The sequence below is a fragment of the Telopea speciosissima genome, chromosome 1 (assembly GCF_018873765.1).
Source record: "Telopea speciosissima isolate NSW1024214 ecotype Mountain lineage chromosome 1, Tspe_v1, whole genome shotgun sequence".
Taxonomy (NCBI): domain Eukaryota; kingdom Viridiplantae; phylum Streptophyta; class Magnoliopsida; order Proteales; family Proteaceae; genus Telopea; species Telopea speciosissima.
In genome coordinates, this window is record NC_057916.1 from 6,253,892 (window position 1) to 6,275,869 (window position 21,978).

The 21,978-nt window shown below is 39.3% G+C and overlaps 2 protein-coding genes, 1 long non-coding RNA gene and 1 other non-coding gene across 4 annotated transcripts in view; 2 read left to right on the forward strand and 2 right to left on the reverse strand.

Moving 5' to 3' along the window:
• LOC122647528 overlaps positions 1-21,908 on the forward strand; it is a 31,511-nt gene extending 9,603 nt beyond the window's left edge. Inside the window, exon 3 of the long non-coding RNA XR_006330916.1 lies at positions 21,864-21,908. This is a non-coding gene — a long non-coding RNA (uncharacterized LOC122647528). The remainder of the gene's footprint in view (positions 1-21,863) is intronic.
• LOC122647517 lies at positions 9,032-10,743 on the reverse strand. Its single transcript, XM_043840909.1, has 4 exons — positions 9,942-10,743; positions 9,755-9,808; positions 9,449-9,633; positions 9,032-9,265 (listed from the first exon to the last, which is right to left on the reverse strand). Exons 1-4 carry the CDS (start codon positions 10,741-10,743, stop codon positions 9,179-9,181), a joined length of 1,128 nt encoding a protein of 375 aa, XP_043696844.1. The 3' UTR covers positions 9,032-9,178.
• Positions 11,279-11,372, reverse strand: TRNAY-GUA. Its single transcript has 2 exons — positions 11,336-11,372; positions 11,279-11,314 (listed from the first exon to the last, which is right to left on the reverse strand). It is a non-coding gene; the product is annotated as a tRNA-Tyr (tRNA).
• LOC122647461 (acyl-coenzyme A oxidase, peroxisomal) lies at positions 14,827-20,826 on the forward strand. Its single transcript, XM_043840855.1, has 7 exons — positions 14,827-15,325; positions 17,109-17,224; positions 17,962-18,842; positions 19,402-19,581; positions 19,668-19,834; positions 19,954-20,077; positions 20,482-20,826. Exons 1-7 carry the CDS (start codon positions 14,871-14,873, stop codon positions 20,635-20,637), a joined length of 2,079 nt encoding a protein of 692 aa, XP_043696790.1. The 5' UTR covers positions 14,827-14,870; the 3' UTR covers positions 20,638-20,826.
• Positions 21,909-21,978: the final 70 nt, after the last annotated feature.

Here is a 21,978-nt window from a genome sequence, read left to right on the forward strand (position 1 = left end):
GGTGAACGGTTCGGCCCAACCTTGGACAGCCCGGCCTAAGCACATCCACGTGGTAACTTTTGGTTGGTTGGGGATTCTATGTCTCATCACATAGGAAGACGTAAATGGCAAAAAAGCAGGGCAAAACGGTCAACCAGACCCTAGCAAAAATCAGGGTCAATCAGGGCCAACCCAGCCCAGCCTGCACAGACCCTATCAGGGCCGGATTGTGCTGGGCTAAGCCCGATAAGGTTGGACTTGGCTGAGATATCTTAGCTTGACCTAGGGCTGGGTTGGGCTTTGGTTGAGCTAAGAGGACTCAAGGTTGGGCTAGGGTTTTAAAAAATCGACCCTGTTTCACCCTTAGTTTGACCCCTTTTTCGAATTTTTTTTTTTTTTTGGTAATAATGTTAGGTATTTGACCGATAAACCAAAAGCTTTATAACTGATAAAACGCGTTAAATCAAACACTTTAACCTATCTCATACTAAGGTAGCACAATCTAGCATCCATATATTAGAATAGGCCCATTAGGCACATAACATTCAACGATTGAAAATCCCATAGATTATAGGATGATTTCAAATTTTGAATATATCATATTTTTCTCCATGAAAAGGCTTCCAAACGGGGATATTGGGGAAGTCAAGAAAATCGAACAATTTTTTCATTTCATGACATCCAAACACGCCCTGAAGATTAGATGGGTTTCAGAGTCTTTTTAATAGTTACGGAGGAACAAACAAATGTCGTGATTGTCGTCCGGTCATTATTATGGGTTAGGTTGACATTACCGTTACGGTGTAACGGAGTTTAGTTTCATTTCAGTTTAGCCAGATTCCAACCGGTACGGCGCAACAGCAAGTACACTTTCCTTGCAGCTGCCGCCCTGACGTAATCGTGAAGGAAGTACTCGTTGGGGGTAACAAATGTCAAGTTTGTATTGTCTTAACACATGTAATCTGATAATTAATTACACCTCCCATAGACAAAAATATAAGATCCAATTGCAAGGGTAATTTCGTAAAATGGGCATGCGTGGGAACCGCTGGAACGGGTGAGCGTTAAATTTGTGGTGGGTACAATTTGACTGGACAACCAGCCAAACCTGTAAGAGAGAACCCACATGAGTCACATGACAAATACTCCGAAAAGGCCAAGGCACTGCCAGTTGTCGGGAGTCGAAGAACCTTTCATTTACTTGGTATTTTTAAATATATTTTATTGATTATTAATTTATTATTGTGGGATCTCACACTTCTCCTCGGAGCTTCAGTGCCACTACTCACTCTGTCAAGGCAAAGATGGGGTTCTGTGAGTCCACGTGGTTGTCTCTGAGGGCTACAAACACCAAATTACCCAAAGCTTTCGAGCAGTCTGGAGTAACCACGTGGCTGACGGAAGCAGGGTAGTGCTTCTTGGGAGAATTGGTAAACGGCGCGTACCTTTTGCGTGGACGTCGTTAGGGCGAGACAAATAGATAAAAGGAACGGTCGTTGGTTAACTAGGGTTAGTTGAGGGTTTGGTAACATTTAACCACCTCTCTTTCTCTTTTTCTCTCTCTCTCTCTCTCTCTCTCTCTTGAAGAAGGGATCATAAAGTCGGTCGGGAAAATGGGCCCAGACCAGTGACCGGTCCCACCTGTAGATTCGAGACGTGTAGGTTGTCGCCCCGGCGCAGTATGGACTGTGGTGGGGACTAGTTTTCACCTTTTTGTTTTTTTTGTTTTTTCTGTCTTCTAGAAGTTTCGGGGGTTTTTAAATTGAATTGTATTCCTCGTTGGATATATGTTACCGACTACAACGCTATGTTGACTTGTATACACTATAGACTTTTAGACTAGACTGTTTTTTTAAAGGCAAAATTTACTTCTACCACCCCTGGGTTTCAAGTAATTATGTCTACCACCCTTGAAAGTTTATCTATTTCATAAATTTCTCATGTATTTTGAAAGATTCTTATAAACGTTCTTCTACCGTCAGATGAGAACAATTAAGTGATGATGTCACCACTCAAATATTAATTAAATGCCCCTAATACCTTAAATGAAGGTGTTTTTACATATTTAACCCTAGTCCCAACCCATTAATTTCTCTATCCTCTCTCACTCCTTCCTCTTGCTGTCGTAGTCCCCTACTATTGTCGGAGTAGTTGGACAGCAATGCAAGTAGGACAGTGATTGGGTTGGGGCTGGGATGATGTGAACAAGGTCTGGGTGTGGTGCAGGGTGTGGCTTGGTGTCCAAAGGCTAGGGCTGGGGTGTTGTAGAGCTAATTGTGGTGTATCTTGTGGACGGGGCGCAAGGGATCTGCAAACAGGGTGGCGGGGCAGGTGCACTGATGGAGTCGGGGGGCTGCTGTCCAAAGGGACAAAGGGAGCAGGGTGGGGGCGGAGTTGCAAGAGGAGGAAGAAGAAGAAGAAGAATTTAATCGTTGCTACTCTACTGTCAGTTTTAATGTACAATTTTTTCTACAATGCAATCTATGATTTGTTTTGGTCAATCGAGCAATAAGCATAGTCCAGTGAAATTTTGAAATCCAATGGCCAGATCACAAGTACTAAACAATACCATTTGATTTAGGAAACTCAAAACTAGAAAGGAACATAAATTGATATTAGTGTTTAAGAATTTCAAATTGAAGTCAAAGATTTAATGAATATCAGGATTCAGATTCAAAAAGTCCAGAATTTCAAGAAGTATAGTTGTAATAGGGTACCCGAAATTTGATTGGAGATCTGATTTGAAAGCAAATTATGATTTTTAAGAATAGTGAAGCAAATCGATTGCAAGGTTTCTCAAGAATCAAAACAGAAATTGATTTGAAATAAACAAAAACTAGAGGCTAAGAGAATCCAACAAAACAAGAAATTGCAGGAGTTCTGACCAGTTTAATGTAAACAAAGGTAAAGAAAGGGTAAAATTGTTATTTTCTTTCAAAATTAACAGAGTGAGTACTCAAGAGTATGGAAGTAATTTTGAATTTTTAAAAATGGTAGATGTAATTATTTGAAACCTCAAGGGTGATAAACATAAATTTCCCTAAAACAAATGATAATCACTTAAAAATTGGACTTGTTTCAATTTATTTAAAAAAATACTTCTACTTGAATATGATTTTTTTTTTTTTTTTGGGGGGGGGGGGTGGTCTGTGAGAGAGACTCTTTGGGCTGGCCCAGTGTAGCCCACACCTTTTCACATGCTTATTTATTATTTTTTTTCAAAGAAAAAATATTACAAAATCATGTGAGAAGGTGCATTACCAACTCTGAGAGCCTATTCCTATAATATATACATACATGTACCATTTCAGGCATCCTAAAATATATCAACTAACATAAAATATGAAGGAGTTTCATTTTTATCAACTATAACTTAGTCCAAGTTTTTGTCAAATGGTAGATTGGATAAGGCTTAAATTTTGAGGATAAGTAGATCTCAAGGTCCACACCCTATGTGTCTAGTTCGAACTTAATTATCGTTAGCCAAGTGGAAAAAATAAAACTCTAAAAATCTAGGAGATAAAAAAAAATAGTGTATGAACAAATATAGAGGACTGGAAAAATGGAAGGATGCATGCCCGCACACTGAGAGCGTATTTAATTAAGTTAAATTTTGAAATTTGACATGTGCCTAATCCAACCGTAAACCAACAACTAATAGTTCGAATTTTCACATCATCCCACCATGTCGTTAAAATTGGTGGGTACATTGATAAACGTATCAGGTTGACCCCTCTAAAGCAACTTTTGCCGTATAATTTACAACAATAATTATCGACATCATCCGATTTTTTAGTTAAAAAAAAAACACACTTAACTAACCAAAGAACGATAGATTCCTATATTTTATTTGTTTGTTCTTCATTTCTTTAAGATCTCTAGCATTATAAAATGAAATAAAAAAATCACAAATCTCCTCTAATTAAGGATAGACTAATGATTCTTAAAAATACTAAGGAAAAGAGAATGCCCTAAACGCGTGCAGTGTATTGTCCCTACGTTCAGATACAGGGGCACATAAAATGACCCCCACGTCCCCATGGAAAGACGTTATTTCCCAGGGATACGAAACAGTCTCTTTCTTAAATTATTTTCTTTTCGAACAATGACATACAAAAATCAGTATCTAGTTCAGAAACACACGGAAATATCTGAAAGAGGATACGTATCATACTGTCACTCTCCAATAGCTAATAGAGATGAAAAAAATTCCATAACTGTGAGCATTATTGCATGCATGGTAATTCCTGTGGGGTTCCATGCTTTTCCATTCAAGAAAAAGAAAGAGAAAAAACAAGGATAAAAGATAAGGGACAAACACCAGTTTTAGTGATAAACTAAGAGAGAACAATCCCCGAGCATTACTTCTTGTCTTCCTCATATTTCTGCTGGTTTGAAAGAGATTTGAAATGGATGTATTCATTGGATTGTAACCCAAGCATGGTCACCATCAATGTAGACATCCCTTCCTTCACAGGGAAGATCATCTACTCTATTTTTCATCTTTCACTCTCAAATTTCTTTTTCTTTCAAACAGGAATGGGAGAAAAGTAAAAGGGATAGAGATTGGCATCACAAGTTCTAAAATGTAAATGGTGTGTAAGTACAAAAATCATGGTTAAATACTAATCCCACATTAATTGATTATAAAAAAGAAGAAGTGGGGAAGGGACAAAAAAAAGAAAAGAGGTAATGGGTCCCTGGCATCCTGCATTATTATTCCTTCTGGAGGATAATAAGAAATAAAAAAGGGAGATGGATTTTGAAGGAGTCAGGATAACAAACAAAAAGCAAAGGATGGAGATAATGGTAATCTTTTTTACAAACCCATCATTAATTCCTCTTAAGATGAGAGATTATCACATTTAAAATAAGCTTTTGAGATCTTAACTAAGTTTGTAAAATGTATCATTCTAGATTAAGCAATTTTCATAGGCCTTCATCATTGTCATCAATATTGCTAACATCATTACTTTTGGTTTTAAAATTTTTTTTTATTATAGAGGGGAAAAGAAGCACATGCACAACCCAGAATGCGAAGGAATCAACATGCCGTCTCACATATGACCCATTGGACCTATACTGACACACATTCACTCTCTCTCTGTTCAATAAATATGTAGACTTCTGATGAACAATTTTATCTCTCTGCCATCTCATTTGTGGGATATTTTGCTTGGATAGGTGGACATCATTTGTAAATTAATCTTTAAAAATAAATGATGGAAATCTCTCAAAAGTCAAAATCGTTTCAAAAGGAAACTCGGTGTATGTTTTTTTCATATGATAACAGAAAATAACTCTAATGTATACTTGAGGACCTTAATATCCACTTAACCATGCTTGCTTATGCATAGAGTATTTGATACGATTGGAAGAGCTCACCCTCATAAACCGGTCTACAAGGGGAGGGAACCCAATATCATATATGCCCACATCCAATCCCTTATGGGACCGATGTGGGACCGATGTGGGACTATTGCACATAATATTACCTCATCTTTTAACGGCCGACGTCCTCGTCGACCCACTTCGGATCAGGTAGCCCTTTCTAGGCGCCTCCACTCTGCTCCAGAACCCTTTCCTGGCGACAGATTGCCCTTTCCTAGTGGCTCGCATTCTGGCACCAGGTCACCCCTCCCAAGTAGCCAACCACAAAAGACGGGTCAATGAAAGCACCAATTGATACGATTGGAAGAACTCACCCTCATAAACCGGTCTACAAGGGGAGGGAACCCAATATCATATATGCCCACATCCACTCCCTTATGGGACCGATGAGGGACTATTGTACATAACACTATTGGAGTTATTTGGAGAAGATCAAAGTAAGGTTCTCAGGATTTTGTTTAAGAGGTATCAGTCTTGATTAAGAGGTTACAATACATAATGATTTAGCCTTGTTTGAGGTAATAATACATAATCAAGACCGGTGGTATCAGTCTTGATTAAGAGATAAGGTGCCTCCTTAGCCTCCAAGTAACTTCCCTCCCCCAAAACCAACCCCCACGTTTCATATGAAAAGTATTAAAATACCCACTAATAGCTTGGTCCCACCTAAGTACTTACCTAAACGGCCAAACCCACTAGTAATTTCTGTTATTAATAAAAATAAAAAGGCAGTATGATGATCAGGAGATCTTAGTGTACTTCAAATCAATTGAAAGAGTAAAATATATTTTACTCTTAGGATAGTAAAATATCTTTTTAAAAACTTTTTACCCCTAATTAAAAAAATTAAGAATAAGGGAATTGACAATCAGAAGAAAGTGTCGAATTTTAAATACATTTAGACAGTCCTTAATTTAATTTGTCAAAATTATTAAAAAAGATATGCAAGAAATCAAGCCATATAATCTCTAATGTCAAACCAGAATCAAATCTCGGCCAAATTGACTGATCTGTATTCGATATCTAGGGTTTTGGTCTGATTATGATAGGATCCTACCCGATTCCATCCAATCTAGAAAAGAATCAGATTGGAATCGGCCGAACAACTTATTACAATCTATCAGAATAATTTTTCAGGGGACAAATAAGTTTTGAACCTTCTAATTTATTAAATGTAAGATATAAGAACATCTTCACTACAATAAATAGCTATTCACATGCAGATTATTTTGACTGATGAATTTGAACATTGCTGTACGCATCATGGTCAAATTTATTTATTTTTTCTCTTATAGTTTGGATAGATTAGTCAAGTTTCCAGGGTTTGAAGGTTTATTCTATGGCATGTCTTTTCTTTGATGGGTAAGTTAGATTTTGACACAAAACCCTTCTGAGCCTTCGCTCAGTGAATTGTGACTCCCAAATTGCAATTCACATTCATTACTCATTAAGGGAAAAGTATTAACTTCCATTAACAGAGATAGGGACACAACTTACAAAACATTGTTGGGGTCACTTTGTTGAGTGTTCTACCTTGTTTGTGCATTGCACTTTTAATTTCAGCACAACATTGTTTAAGTTGCATCTTGGACTAAAAGATACTACCCTGACAACCATAGTTCATGATCTCAGTATCGGCTGGATCGAATCAGATTGGGATCGCCCAAACTCAGGCAAATAAGACACTTTTATCCCTATTTTCTTATTAAAAAAAAAAAAAAAAAAACTAAATTTTTTACATTTTTACCCCTGTCCGTATAGCTGGATCGGTTTCGGCTGATAACAATCCAATCCAGCCAAAATGGGCCAATCCAATCCGATACCACAAACCATGCTGACAACTACCTGCACAGACAAGCTAATACGACCAAGACAATTCTTCAATCAAACTTAGTGAAATCCCTGCACCAATCTTTGATGCAGTTGAGAAGTTTAAAACTTACTACTACACAAAGAAAAGGGTTGACCCAGGCCTTAAATGACAGCCTAGGTTCAAGGTTCTTAGTTAGAACCTGGGTTCAACATGGGCTAAGTCCAGCCCATTTATGAGCCTAGTCCACCAGCCCACATCCTGGGCTGGTTAGCTGGCTGCTATTTTTTTTTAAATCTTTTCTATTGGGAGAATGTTCTCTGTGCTGGGGGCGCAAGCTGCGCCTAGATGCATGGGGTGGGCATAATGACCACCCTGCCCCCCTGAATAGCAGGCCCATGTGTTTGGGCACAGAGAACATGAGCCCTTAAGTCATAGCCTTTTTGTTTTAAGTATCCTATTTGCTATGTAAAGTGTGCATAGACAAGTTGCCTACGTGGTAGGGACTTTTTTTCTTTTAAAAAGATTGATTGTAAGGCCATTGCCCATGATTTGATTAATAGAATTTTTTGACTTTAACTTTTTGCTGCTGAGAAAGTATGCCACTGTGAGAGACATTGATTAGTGAGAAGCTCTATTGATTAGCGACTCTCAGATCAAGGCCTCCTGGTGGGAAATCAGAGGCAATTCTAGCTTGGTTGGAACATCATCTACTATATTTTTGCTCACTCTAGAAGATAATATTTGAACTGAAGCTAGAACCATCAGCACCATACCCAGAAAAGGGGGGGGAAATCTAGGAACCAAATCACCAGGTAAAAGAACAAGGATTAAGTTTTCCTTCACACAGATTTAGCAGCGAAGGTCTGCTCCACAGCCATCTTGAAAATGTCCAAATGGCCCTAGAATATCTGCGGTTTAATGAGATTGAGATGTGAAATCGAATTTTATCAAAACCATGTTGATTTAAAGAGGATTATTGATGCACCAGTCAAAAAAAAAAAATGAAGCTCCCCAACCCCAAAAATTTATCGATGCCCATAGCATAATGGAGTTTGATCAAGATCACATTCTTATAGGAAGGGCGCCAAACAAAATAATAGTTTAACAATATAACTTACATATGCCTTTGGTTATTTAATGTACAATTAAAGATTGTCACCAAGCTAGAATGTAGGATGGTGTTGAATTGTAGGGTGAGAGCTAATAGAGAAAAAGAGGAGCAAAAATTTTCAGATTCATGGAAGGGGATAAGAAAGAATTGGGAGGAAAAGGGAAAGGGTCCCTAGTTTATGGGATAGAAAAGAGAGAGGCTTTGCTAATATGGGAGGATAAAGGGATAAGAAGACAAGCTTATTAGGCTTTCCTAATATGTTGCAGACCATTTATCATTGAAGTCCTATCTCAGTAAGACCTCTTCAGCCAGTCTATCTAGAACCTCATATTCCAGGCTTATTCTCCTCTTAGTGACAAACCAGTCCTTGAGATATTTCCCAGTAAAATTCCCAATTATCACATTTTCAACAAAGTTCAAACGCTTCAACCTTAGAACTAAATTTTTGAATTCAACAATTGTTAAAAATGAAGATCCAGCATCAGATTATACCACTGCTCATGCAATGTAGGAATATATGATTGTTATAGCTGAATCATTTTATAGATAAAGCAAGACTCCTTACATTTAGCAAATTCAAGCAACTGAAGAAACTCCAGATCTTCAGGTACAGAATCAGGGATCATAATATGTAAAGCCCTTGCAGCTGCAAATGGAGCACCATCTGAACTGGGGCTAACTCAAAACAGAACATTATATCAGACAAGAAGACTACTCCGATGGCATATCAACATACATGATGGATATTGAGAGTATATTTCAGCCCCATCAGCTGGAAACTTTTCAAAGAAAATAAAGGCATTAAAACCTAAAGCAATAACTGTTAAACAGAAAGGTCACCGATGTTTTACATGTTGTCACCCAAAAATTGAGACAGCACATAACTACTTAGTCAAAGGAATCTCATTAGTCATCTCCAGTTCAGTCTTGCAGCTCTCTCTCAGTTCTTTTAAAGAGAGAAGACTGGATTGCTGTCATGAAGAAAACAAACAACTTCATTGAGTCATAATCTAGAAAGCAGCAGGAATTGAAACAAGCCCAAAAATTCTGTAACATGGCAAGTTCAATGAATTCATTCTGCATTTACAGAAACAATTAATCAATAAGACAATAGACTGGGACTAGAGAGTATAGGGAAAGAGGTATAGACTCACAAGCTGGGTGCTTTCACGAACAAGGATACCCTCTGTATGAAGGAAAAGTGACTTCCACCTGCCCATAAGATCCAATTCTAATTCTTTTGATTTGTCTAAGTTGGTCATACCATTTTTGTCTGTCTCATACTGATTCAAACTTTTATCTACACAAAATTTAACTTCTTTCCGACTCTTCTTTAATGCTGAAAAAAGTGTAATGTTAATGAATAAGCATTTGATATTTCTAAAGAAAAAGAAATTAACAAATCATGTAGCTGTTAAGGAAACCTAATCTAGTAAACAATATATTTCCGGAGGGCTTACCGGCAATCCGGCCCTTGACATCTTGGTAATGGAGGTCCGACCAAATATATGCAGCTGTCATGATAATTCAAGATGTCAGTACTCATTGAATAAAATGCAAAATACAAGAAACTCATCACCTTGTGCAAGAATTCATAACTTGTACCAAGTATACTGAGTTCAATGCAAATGAAAGAGAAAGAGATACCTTTCAGACAGAAAGAACAAGAGCAAGCATTGAGCATGTCTATCCCATGATTGGCATTGAAGCCATCTGCAAAACCAGAATTGGCACATATCTCTAGTTCAGAGCCCTGATGACTTGATGACCCAGCAAGAGTAGCCTTGGTTGAGGTGAGATCACCACCATCCATCAACTCATCCTTGTCCCCATGGGCATGAGCGTCTAATGCTTCATTTGCCAAAGTGCTTTTAATGGCATCTTTCTCCACACCAGCTTTAGCATGTTCTGCACCACCTTGGCTCCCTCCTTCAACAATAACTGGTGCAGACCTCCCACTTTTATAGCACTGATCAGAGGCTCTGGACAAAGAAACACCAGAAGTGCAACCATCTCTCCATCCATTAATGGTTTTTAGTGTTCCGCGTGTCACTGCATTGCCTCCTAAGAATTGTATATCACCATCCGAAACAGTCGGGAGATCCTTAATTTCACTGGGAACTCCAGAAATACCAGTTCCACTACCAGATTTCAGTAAACTACAAAGCCCCATGGGTTTCCCTAAAGGCAAACCCTTACCATTACCATCATCAATACATTCACGCTTGCATTTCCCTCTGACTAAATTCTCGACTCCCAGACAAACTTTCTGCACAAACTCAGAATCTGGCACCTTGCCTTCCAAATTGTCCCGGAATCGATTCTCCCTGTCTATACAAGGGCTGCTGGAAATGGACAATAACCTTCTCTTACCGTGCTGATTGGTAACATCAGCCAGAATGGGACGGTCTTTGTGCGATCGACCGGAAGAAGAGCCATCTCCAGTCATTATAGGGTGGGTTACTGGGGCTCTTACCAACAAAATCAATTCGCAAGATTTCGTAAGTCTGAGCTAAATTTCGAACTCTTGACGTTTCCGATCCTGATTTCCAGAAACCTCAACTAATTATACAACAAAAATAAGATAAATAAAATGAAATAAACATAAGAGCTACATTCATTTAAAAAGAAATTTGACAAGGAAGGAATCAGAAACTCTAAACAAACATTGAACAATGAAATCGATGTGAGAGAAAGATTGAGAAATGCAAAGTTTGAAACAAACAAGGAGAGACGGTAATAGCTCTTAGATCACAGAAAAGCTGACCTTAAAAAGGAGACGATCTGGGGGTTTAACTTGAGATAGAGAAATTTGGGTTCTTTTGTTTGGAACTATTTGGGAGGGAAATTGAAATTATTTCCCTTTTCGGATTGGCGCTTTCTTCGGTTCTTCCTACACAGTCGCGTGGAAACCAAAAACTTCGAACGGGGGCGCATCACGCGCATTAATGCATTATGTATGAAAAAAAAACTGTTGGAAATAATCCGACCTGCCGGATTCGAACCAGCGACCTAAGGATATCTACTGGGAATTTCGCCCACTACAGTCCTCCGCTCTACCAACTGAGCTAAGGTCGGTTTGATAATAATGGTAAACATTTGTTATTAAAATAAATTTGATACCAACCGTACACTTGACCACCCAATTGAAGATCAAGTTTTTATGATCTAGAAAAGATCGACTTTCCCTGCACCCATAATGAATCCTTCATCTTGACCATCGGTACCATTGGATTGTATTAGGGAGGGATAGTTTCAACATTATTGATGGGATGACAGCATATAAGAGGATATGATTTTGAAATTCTCCAAATCTGATTCTTTTGAATCATATCCACTTAGGGATTTTTTTCCTCTAAGGTTCCCTCACCCATATGGTTGTGAGGTTCTCTTTAAGGATGTTCAACATGTGTCAGAGAGAAATCCAACGGCTGGCTTTTCATGACATGTTTACTTTGGTAGTTTCCATTGAACGTGTGACTCTCTCTCTCTCCTCTCTCCACTCTTTCCTCAAAACCACGTACTCTCTCTTCTCTCTCCTCTCTCCACTCCTTCCTCAAAACCACTCTCTCTTCTCTCTCGTCTCTCCACTCTTTTCTCAAAACCGCTCTCTCTCTCTTTCCTCTCTCCAGTGATGTAAATTCTAGTGTGTTGTTGGCATTATAGAAACAAATTTTTGTGCATTTGAATTTACATAATAATAAATCTGGTCTCATTGACTAAGAGGAACACATTCAAGCTCAATCTCTAACACTCCACGCTCAACGTGCTGCAGCTTGATTGTGATGTCTTGCTTTACCCTTCCATATACTAGGTTGATAATGCTGTCTTTTACCAAGCCATTGTGTTTGTTAGCTGTACATTTTCCGAGCTCAATGTACTCAGGAATGGTGGAATTCTCATGAACTTTGGTAGCAGTGACCAAGGGTTGGATGTCAATCTTAGCCTCTCCCATGCAATCATCTGGTGTGGATGTATCATTGTCTTAAACAAGCTGCAAACAAAGTAAGCAATGAAAATCAACAAGGATGTGGAAAGGAAAGCATATCCACATGAATTTTACTGGACATACATTTTGAAAATCAACAAGGATGTGGAAAGTTAAGTTTCTCTTCTTTGCTTTTTTGTCTTACTGCATATCCCATCTGTTTTAATGGTATTCTGGACTTGGAAGATTATTATGTTGGAACTTCTCGGTCTTCAGCCATTTGGTCTGAATTCTGGGTAACAGTTTGCTTCCTTAGGACGATTAAATCTCTTGAATATCATCCCAAAAGTAAGCTATCCTCTATCCTGATTCTTGAGATAGCAACGTGAGACCAGACCTGGTCTTTCTAACCTCCGCCAGTGAGTTTCACAGTTTCATTCATTTATTTTTAAGTAAATATTTGATAACTGGGGTTGGCTGTTGATTATTCCTCGTCGGGTTTAGGTGTTACAAATCAGTAAGTGAAATTTCATCTTGAAAGGAGTTGGATCAAGTGATGTCTCTCAATTGCAAACCAGGGAACATACAAGTAAAACCAACAACCAGAAACGTTTTTTGAAAAGAAAAAAAAAAAACACAAACACATATTGGAGTACCTGTAGTGGAGCGAGACTGATCGATCGTCACTCTTCTCTGGAGGTTTATGGAGGGTCGAGAGTGAATCCACAGAGACGAGAGAGAGGAGACGTGAGAGAAGAGAGTATAGAGAGAGGAGAGAGGAGAGAGACGAGAGAGATGAGAGAGAGGAGACGTGAGACTTGTAGTTTCACAATGAAACTGCTTACATGTAGAGAGGACAGAGAAGAGAGAGTGGTTTTGAGGAAAGAGTGGAGAGAGTAGAGAGAAGAGAGAGGTTTTGAGAAAAGAGTGGAGAGAGGAGAGAGAAGAGAGAGGTTTTGAGAAAAGAGTGGAGAGGGGAGAGAGAGAGAGAGTCACATGTTCAACGGAAACTACCAAAGTAAACATGTCATGAAAAGCCAATCGTTGGATTTCTCTCTGAAACATGTCAAACATCCCTAAAAAAAACTTCACAACCATATGGATGAGGGAACCTTAGAGGAAAAAAATCCATCCTCTTAGAGTGTAATGATGATCTATGATTTTAACGAAGTGGTCACTTCATTGGTAACCAAGGAACTTCCTTCTATAGAGGTGAAAGAAACTTTTCATAAAATATTTTGGCTCCACGTAATTTTGAAGGACAAAGTTTTCTTTTTCAATCCAACTAGAGTTCAACCTTCATCCTGTGGTTTACAAGCCCTTATAGGGTTCTAGTATGTTTCCTTAAATACCCCTTGATACCCGCCTCCACACGCATTTGAACTCACCTTGGTGAATGGGAGTGGTTGACAGAAAACTCAATCCTCAATTCATTTCAAATAACATAAATTGGAGACAATTGAAATAACTTTATTTTTTTAAATTTGTTTTAATGCTAATTTCAATCACATGGCTTTCCCCAGATCTTGCTAAATGCGAGAGCCTTGTGCACTGAGGAATTTTTATCCTCTTCTATTACAGCACGGTGTTGTACTGCATTGTGTGGCGGCTGCAAAGGTCATGTGGTTCACGGATACAATACAACACCATGCTATAACAGAAGAGGATAACGATTCGTGCACTGGATACGGCCGTTCAATCACATGACCTCTAAGCTGGTTAATAAATATTTTTATTCTCCTACCATTTATTTTATGCAAAAGATCTTATATAGCGTGTTTGTACTGAAAAATGTGATTAATGTCCCTCGCATGTGAGGTTAGCAAAACTCTACTTCAATTAATTAACTAATTTATTTTGGTAAAATTTCACTCTCCAATCAAGTTGCCGAAAAATAATGGGATTGATTTGTAATCTTTTTGTATATACTTGTGGATTAACTTTTCCTTCGCCAGTGGAGATTCTTCCTTTTCTATTGGCGATGTAACCATGTGATTAGATTTCTTAATTATCATTAACTCTAATTACATACATTAGAATTAAAAATTTGGTTGCCCATGCTAATCAAAGGGTTTAATTCTCCTCCATGAATGGATTCTCTTGAAAAAAAACCCTGTGTATTGGTGTGGGATACAGATTCCTTCCTAAACTAGCAGCGAAGGAAACCCCCTCCCATGTAAAACTTGATTGATGTGGTTTTCAGATTTAAAAAGTCGATTCCAGACCCATTTTGGCGAAATTGGCAGATACCGTTCTACCCCGATTGCGGGTTTAAATCGTTACGAAGGCCACGGGCCCACGACCCACAACACGTCAATACCTACGGAAAATGATGGAAGTCTGAAAAAATTACCCAAAAAAAAATAAAATAGAAGTCTGATACAAATCCAGTGACGTTGAAAGGCGCGCCAAAAATAGGAAAGTCTGAATCTTATATGTCTAACCAATGATTCGAGACCACGTGTATAATGATATAATCTCCACGTCATCTATGATATCCATTTAAATATATAGACCCGTATCCGTAAAGGCTTCATCATCTTCTACAACGCTCCGTTGCCCGAACGCAGTCTTTGTCTATCCACAAAACCGCCACTGCATCCGTCGTTGCTAGGGACGTTCCGTCTTTCTCCGTCTGAATTCACATAATGCAAATCTCTGCTATTGATCTTAATCCGACCACCGACGATGAACAGGAGCGCATCTCCCGGCGAGTGCGACGGCTCTCCTTGCACCTTACACCTGTTGTAGCTCGTCCTCTTCCTCTCGACGACAACCGGCAGCTGCAGATGCTAACGTGTGCCAGGGCAAAGATTAACGTCAGCAAGGATCTTCTCTCCGATTACATGAGGGGGAAATACAGAGATATCCAAGAAAAGGTCTACGAGTATTTCAATTCTCGACCCGATCTCCAGACGCCGGTGGAGATCTCCATGGACGAACATAGGGAGCTCTGTATGCGACAGCTTCTCGGTTTGGCTAGGGAAGCCGGGATCAGACCTTTTAGATATGTCGTCGAAGATCCTGCAAAGTATTTTGCAATCGTTGAAGCTGTTGGAAGCATCGACACGTCGTTTGGCGTTAAGTTGGGAGTCCAGTACAGGTAATTTTATGTTATTCAATAATTTGTTTCTCCATGAAAGCTTTTCTATGAGTTTCTCTTTGGTGTTTTGCTCAAAATTGTGTATTGGTTCGTACCTGGTGTGGTCCAGACTCCTCTTGTTTGAATGTGAGAAAGATCTGTTGGACTTGATTATTTTTGGTCTTTTGCACCCTAACTTATCATCCTTTCCCCTGTCGATCCATCAGTACTCTTGAATTGTTGAGGGCCGTAGTCCGGTGCTAGTATTACTTTTGCAGGGTCCCATGAGGGATGAACAAGACACAACCCTAAACTTCCGCATTTTTTTCACAAAATGTTCACTTTCAGACCTGAGCCGGCAATTGCAAGTTCTGGCAACCCGAGCTCTTTATCAATGCACCTAGAAACAGCCCCTACATAAGATTGAAACACATCATGAAAAAAAAAAATTTTGAATTCCTACGTTGGACTGATTTCGTCTCACTATCGTTGAGTTAGTTGAAGTGGAAGCATAATTTCCCCTAAATACGGTTGAAACACATCATAAAAAACTAAAATAGAGAACATCCAAAAAAGCAATATAGCAGATAAACCTAAGAAACTGTTGAATGCATATCAACCTTCAAAAATTATTATCAGCAATTCGGCATCAAACTTGTATATGTTTAGCAAAACAAGATCCAACACATTGTTGCCTCATGGACTTTGTCTCTAGGAACAGAGAGGAGCCCAAAAAAGTTATGGAACATTATGAACAGTTATAATCTAACAAATTGAAATAATGTTTTGTTGGATAAGCTGACTCATTACACCGGGGATTGAGGCTTGCAACAGTCATGCCAGATCTATTGGCCCCACAGATTCGTGATCTCTTAATTCTCAAGAAGCAGTCACACTGCAGAAGCAGGACCAGTCTTCTGTTCAAAGATTTTTCCCCCCGTGCAACAACATTAGATTCCCCCTGGCAAGTTTTTGAGAATTCTCTCCCCATTTTCAGGTGTTGTATGAGACCATTCCGATTAGGCATCGGGAGATGTTTTAGGTTCTAAAGTTAAATATGTAAGTCCATTCTCACTGTTGAATTTAAAGTTTTCAAGCAATTTCCATTGGTCCATAGCTGGCCACCTTTTTCTTTTTTCTCTAATGGATAGATAACAGAGTAATTTTATTGCTAAAAACAAAATAAAGATTATGCATGAAGTACAGAAACAACAGTAATAGGAAACTCCTACACCCCACTCCATAATTGAAAACATTGGAAAGAGTGTGCTATATATTTTATGATTTCTGGTATACTGGTGATGTAACATAGTAGTCCTACACATTAAGAAAAGGGGCATTATGAATGCTTCAACTTTGGTAGAATCTTAGATTTCATTCAATTTAGTCACTCAATGGACATTATATTGCAAAATATGAACATAGTTTGAGTTATTTATAACTAAAATGGGACCATGAAGGACTTCCTATTTAAAGCCATGAGATAGATTTTATAAAATCCTCTACATCAACTCTTGATGTGTAGGAATTAGAAAGTTATATACTATAACAGACTTTGCGTCCTTGTAAATATAGAAAATAGTTTCTTTAGTTTGTTTCTAAGAAAAACAAATGGGGTCCACAGAAGCAAGCTAATTATAGATTATGTTGAGAAAAAAATGGGGATATGCGTGTCAAATCAGTTCTGGAGTTTTCATTGAAGTGAGAATAAAATGAGGAGGGTTTGCTTAATGTTCAGACTTTCTTATCCCTCTCCCCCTTAAAATTTTTAATGGCTGTCTAACTTTGAAATACTTTTACGCAGTCTTTGGGGAGGCTCTGTTCTCAACTTGGGAACCCAAAAGCATAAAGATAAGTACTTCGATGGGATTGACAATGTGGAGTATCCGGGGTGTTTTGCAATGACAGAACTCCACCATGGTAATCTTCTTCCCAACCTTCTGATTGTTACGATGTTTGTGGAAGTAGATTCTACTGTTTGAATAAGTCAAATCAAGTTCCACTTGTGTTCTAGGATTTGTTTCATAAGAGTTATCAAGACTTATTCCTTTAGGCCAGCTGTTGTGTGCTCTGTTGCATTGTTGATGTCCTCCTTGTTTGTTTGTCATGAGCAAACTCTTCGGGAAATTAAAGTACTTGTGGGAGTGTCTTCCGACAGTAGATGGTACAGATGATTCAAATCCTTGGAATTGACCACCTGTTCATTTATTCTGCCTAAGGCACCTAAGCCAAAATTTGACACATCAAAATGATTGCACCATAGTTGCATTCGTTTGGTTGGTCGGAGAAAAAAGGGGCCAAGGTTCTTAAAAATTTTGTTAAATGGATCAGTGTAAGGGATTAATCAGATCATTTTGGTGTATGTCTTTCCTGCAGGACCCATCAAATGGTCACCTCACCATCTACCTGATGAGTGCTTTTGGTTTTAGTGGCTGTCCGCAAACAATTACTGATACTCATCATTATTTCATTTACTTCTTGTGTACAAATATTCTTTTATCTTTTCTAATTCTTTGCTCTTTTCACCGTCACACTTTCATATTTGTTGTAACTTCATTAACTTGTTCTCTGGCTGCCAACTGCTTCACTTTCCTAGTTTAGGACAGTTCTTGCTAACCATGCATACACTAAACTGTCTTATTGTCTGTATTCACAAGGTTCAAATGTTCAAGGCCTCCAAACAGTGGCTACCTTTGATCCAATGACAGATGAATTCATAATAGACACACCCAATGACGGAGCCATCAAATGGTGGATTGGCAATGCTGCTGTTCATGGGAAGTTTGCAACAGTTTTTGCGAAGTTGATGTTACCTACTTATGATGAGAAAGGGGTTTCTGATATGGGCGTCCATGCTTTTATTGTTCCAATAAGGGATTTGAATACACACCAGACACTTCCAGGGATTGAGATACATGATTGTGGCCACAAGATTGGCCTGAACGGAGTTGATAATGGGGCTTTAAGATTTCGTTCTGTGAGGATTCCTAGGGATAATCTACTTAATCGATTTGGAGATGTCTCCCGTGATGGGAAATACACGAGTAGCCTTCCGTCAATCAATAAAAGATTTGCTGCCATGCTTGGAGAACTTGTTGGTGGAAGAGTAGGCCTTGCATATTCTTCAGTTGGTATCCTCAAGATTTCTGTAACAATTGCTGTCCGTTATTCTCTGCTCCGTCAGCAGTTTGGTCCTCCCAAGCAGGCTGAGATCAGCATTCTAGATTACCAGTCTCATCAGCACAAGCTCATGCCAATGCTGGCTTCAACCTATGCTTTCCACTTTGCGACTCTGCATTTGTTAGAGCAATATTCTGAGATGAAGAAGTCTCATGATGAAAATGTGGCTGGAGATGTCCATGCCCTGTCTGCAGGCCTTAAGGCTTATGTAACATCCTATACAGCCAAGTCCTTGAGCATCTGCCGGGAAGCATGTGGAGGCCATGGTTATGCTGCTGTCAATCGCTTTGGTAGCCTGCGGAATGACCATGATGTATTCCAGACATTTGAAGGGGACAACACTGTGCTTCTGCAACAGGTTGTAAAGAATCCCAAGCTTAAAATCATCCTCCTCTCCCCCCCCCCCCTCTCTTTTTTGGCAACATAGACCTGTACTGTATGCTGCCCCAGGTAGGTCTGCGAAGACACTATGCCAACTTGCTGGGGCTGCTGGCAAAGTATATATGGTCAAAATAGGGAAGGATCTAACGATTGACCAATCCAAGTTAGCTTGGATGCTTTCTATGCTAACTCAGTTAAGTTTTGCCAGTTCAGATTGAGCGGTACCTGGATCAGTTGGGACGAATCATGTCCCTGATACCAATCCCTCAATCCTTGCAGTTGGAGTTTGAAGAGTGTAACACTTTGTTACACCCAGTGCTGTGCCATCAACCATTGCCTCTTGAGTGTTAAAATATTTCTATGGTATAACTTTTCACTTGCATCTCTTGGTGTGCAAGAACTTTAATATAGGAGCTGTCCTAGGGAGTCTCTCTGGCCCTAAGTTGCAGTTTCTTCAGTGTGCATTAGATGTACTATTGCATGGGGTTTCTTCTTTTGTCGTCAAAGCTGAATGTGAGCTTCCTGATCTCATGCAGGTAGCAGCTGACCTTTTGAAGCAGTACAAGGAGAAATTTCAAGGTGGGACACTGGCTGTTACATGGAACTACTTGAGAGATTCCATGGCTACATATCTTTCCCAGCCAAACCCAGTGACTGCTCGGTGGGAAGGTGAAGACCATTTACGAGACCCCAGCTTCCAGCTAGATGCCTTCAGGGTGAATATTTTCTAATTTCTGTGATTTTGTTGTATGCTTTATCAGCAGATAGCTGTATTTGTGGCCTAACTAATTTCTTCTTGCAGTACCGAACATCTAGGTTGCTTCATAGTGTTGCGCTGCGCCTCAGGAAGCACAGTAAGACTCTTGGAGGCTTTGGTGCTTGGAATAGATGCTTGAATCATCTTCTGACACTTGCAGAATCCCATATTGAATCAGTCATCCTTGCAAAATTTATTGAATCTGTGCAGAGGTACTTACCTTTTCATCTTAAAGTACTGTGGTTACTACAAGAAGTACAACTGCTACTTTTACTTTTACCTTGTTCTATGTTATTCTGATGGAGATAATTTGATCTGAGTTCTGCTGCAGCTGTCCTGAAGGGAACACACGTGCAGCTCTGAAGCTTGTCTGTGACCTCTATGCCCTGGATCGAATTTGGAAAGATATTGGGACCTACCGTAATGTGGATTATGTGGCCCCCAATAAAGCTAAGGTATACCAAATTGGAAGCCAACATTTCTTTGCAAAATCGCAAGATATATGGCATGGTGTAAATGATGTCTAGAATGTATTAAATTGCAATTCATAGTCCCTGCTTTTAGAGAGACTGTGATCTTTACTGGGCATAGCCTGCACATCTAGTAAATTTAGAGGTCTGAGCTCCTCCTGGGAGAATTGCCACACCATGATTCATGAGAGTAGTTGATGGTTACTGTACCGTCTAAAAGGGGTTGCAAGTCTTGCTTCGCAGGATTCAGGGAGGGATGACCTGGAGTCAGTACTAACTTTGGCATTTTTGCACGAATTGTCGTTCAGAAGGGTGGAAGCTGTGCAATATAAGTTTGGTTCAGCTGTTTTTGTTTGAAGTGTAATGGTGTCTTCTCCCTCGTTTTGCAGGCTATCCACAAGCTGACAGAATATCTGAGTTTTCAAGTGAGAAATATCGCCAGGGAACTTGTAGATGGATTTGATCTTCCAGATTATGTCACAAGGGCCCCCATTGCCATGCAATCAGAACCATATGCTCAGTACACACAATATGTTGGATTTTGACTTTAATATTTGTGAAGCAGGTTAAGATGGGCATGTTAGGAACAAGCCCTAATATGGGAATATTGGAATGATGGGTGATGCCCACTGATTTCTCTGGTCTGGAAAATTAATGAATTCGAAGCTCTGTAAGATCAGCAGAGTGGTATGCCCATGATTGGAGAATAAAAATATAAACAACCATTTAACAGGTAAATAAAATAAGTGACAATGATCAGTTCACAAAAAATTGATTTTTTTTTTCTTCCTTCAATTTAGAACTGTAACTATTCCAACCTTTGTAATAGCATTTTTGTGTGTGTTATCTACTCTGTTACCTTCTCCTTTGAAAAAGTTAACAGAACAACAACTGAATATTATTGAAATAGAGAAGAGAAGTTCCTGAGGTCAGGATGTACAATTAGAAGGGGTGACTTAATCCGCCAAACAGTTGACAGCTTCGAGAGAGAGGCCCCTGTAGCCAAAGTAAGAGCCTGGAGACATTGAGAGAGCAAGGAACAAACAAAAATATAACCTGAGAAAAAGCAGAGCTAAGAGATGGAATGTTCTCAGCAATTACATGGCTAAAATGCCCATGCTGTAGACTATGAGCCAACAGAAGTCGATCCTGGATTGCCTCTGCTTACATGGATGCAGCTGAGCTGCTCCGACAGTGCTTACACTTTGTAGCCTTAAATCCACTTTTATGATCTTCAAGGAGGATACCCGAATCACCAAGGGAGGGCTAGGGAAAGAAATATATAAAGCAACAGGGGCATCAAGATACTTAGCCTACTCCTTGCCATGTCTCATTCGATCCTCCTTAATTGAATGATTGAAGGCTTGTATTGGGTCAAGTAGACAAGTGTTGAAATGATTGAATATAAAGGAGTTCCAAGCTTTGTAGATTTGCCACCCATTGGATGATTGCACCATTTGGATCTAAAAATGAACTGGAAAGGGACAAGAATTGGATAAGGACTTCTTTGCCAGTATTACTTTGCATACTCCTTGTATTGAATCTAAAAGGGAAGGCCAACCAGCAATAAGAAGCAAATTTTGACTAGTTAGGTAGGTGATGCCCTCACAAGAAAGGTGCCCTGTATTTAGAGAAGTTACTCTAGTTGGGCTCATATTATTTGCAACAAGGCTGAAATTTTGTAGATGACCAGGGCCCTCTGCTCATCTATGAAGTTCCAGCCTAGACAGAGTGCAGTCTATACTATCTAACTGCGGGACTTTAGCAACAGCTTCATGAGGGAGGGAGGGAGCGGGAGAGTAGGGGAAGTGAGTGCCTTGCGGGAGCCTGCACTCTACCGGCAAGGCACCAGCCAACTAAGCTAGCAGTTGTCTTCAGCTTAGACA

Coding starts and splice junctions, on each gene's coding strand:
- LOC122647517 (XM_043840909.1), bottom strand. CDS start 10,743: ATGACTGGAGATGGCTCTTCTTCCGGTCGATCGCACAAAGACCGTCCC. Junction 9,809..9,941: donor TTGTTCTTTCTGTCTGAAAG/GTATCTCTTTCT, acceptor TTATCATGACAG/CTGCATATATTTGGTCGGAC. Junction 9,266..9,448: donor TTCGTGAAAGCACCCAGCTT/GTGAGTCTATAC, acceptor TCTTCATGACAG/CAATCCAGTCTTCTCTCTTT.
- LOC122647461 (XM_043840855.1), top strand. CDS start 14,871: ATGCAAATCTCTGCTATTGATCTTAATCCGACCACCGACGATGAACAG. Junction 19,582..19,667: donor TCCAGCTAGATGCCTTCAGG/GTGAATATTTTC, acceptor TTCTTCTTGCAG/TACCGAACATCTAGGTTGCT. Junction 20,078..20,481: donor TGGCCCCCAATAAAGCTAAG/GTATACCAAATT, acceptor CTCGTTTTGCAG/GCTATCCACAAGCTGACAGA.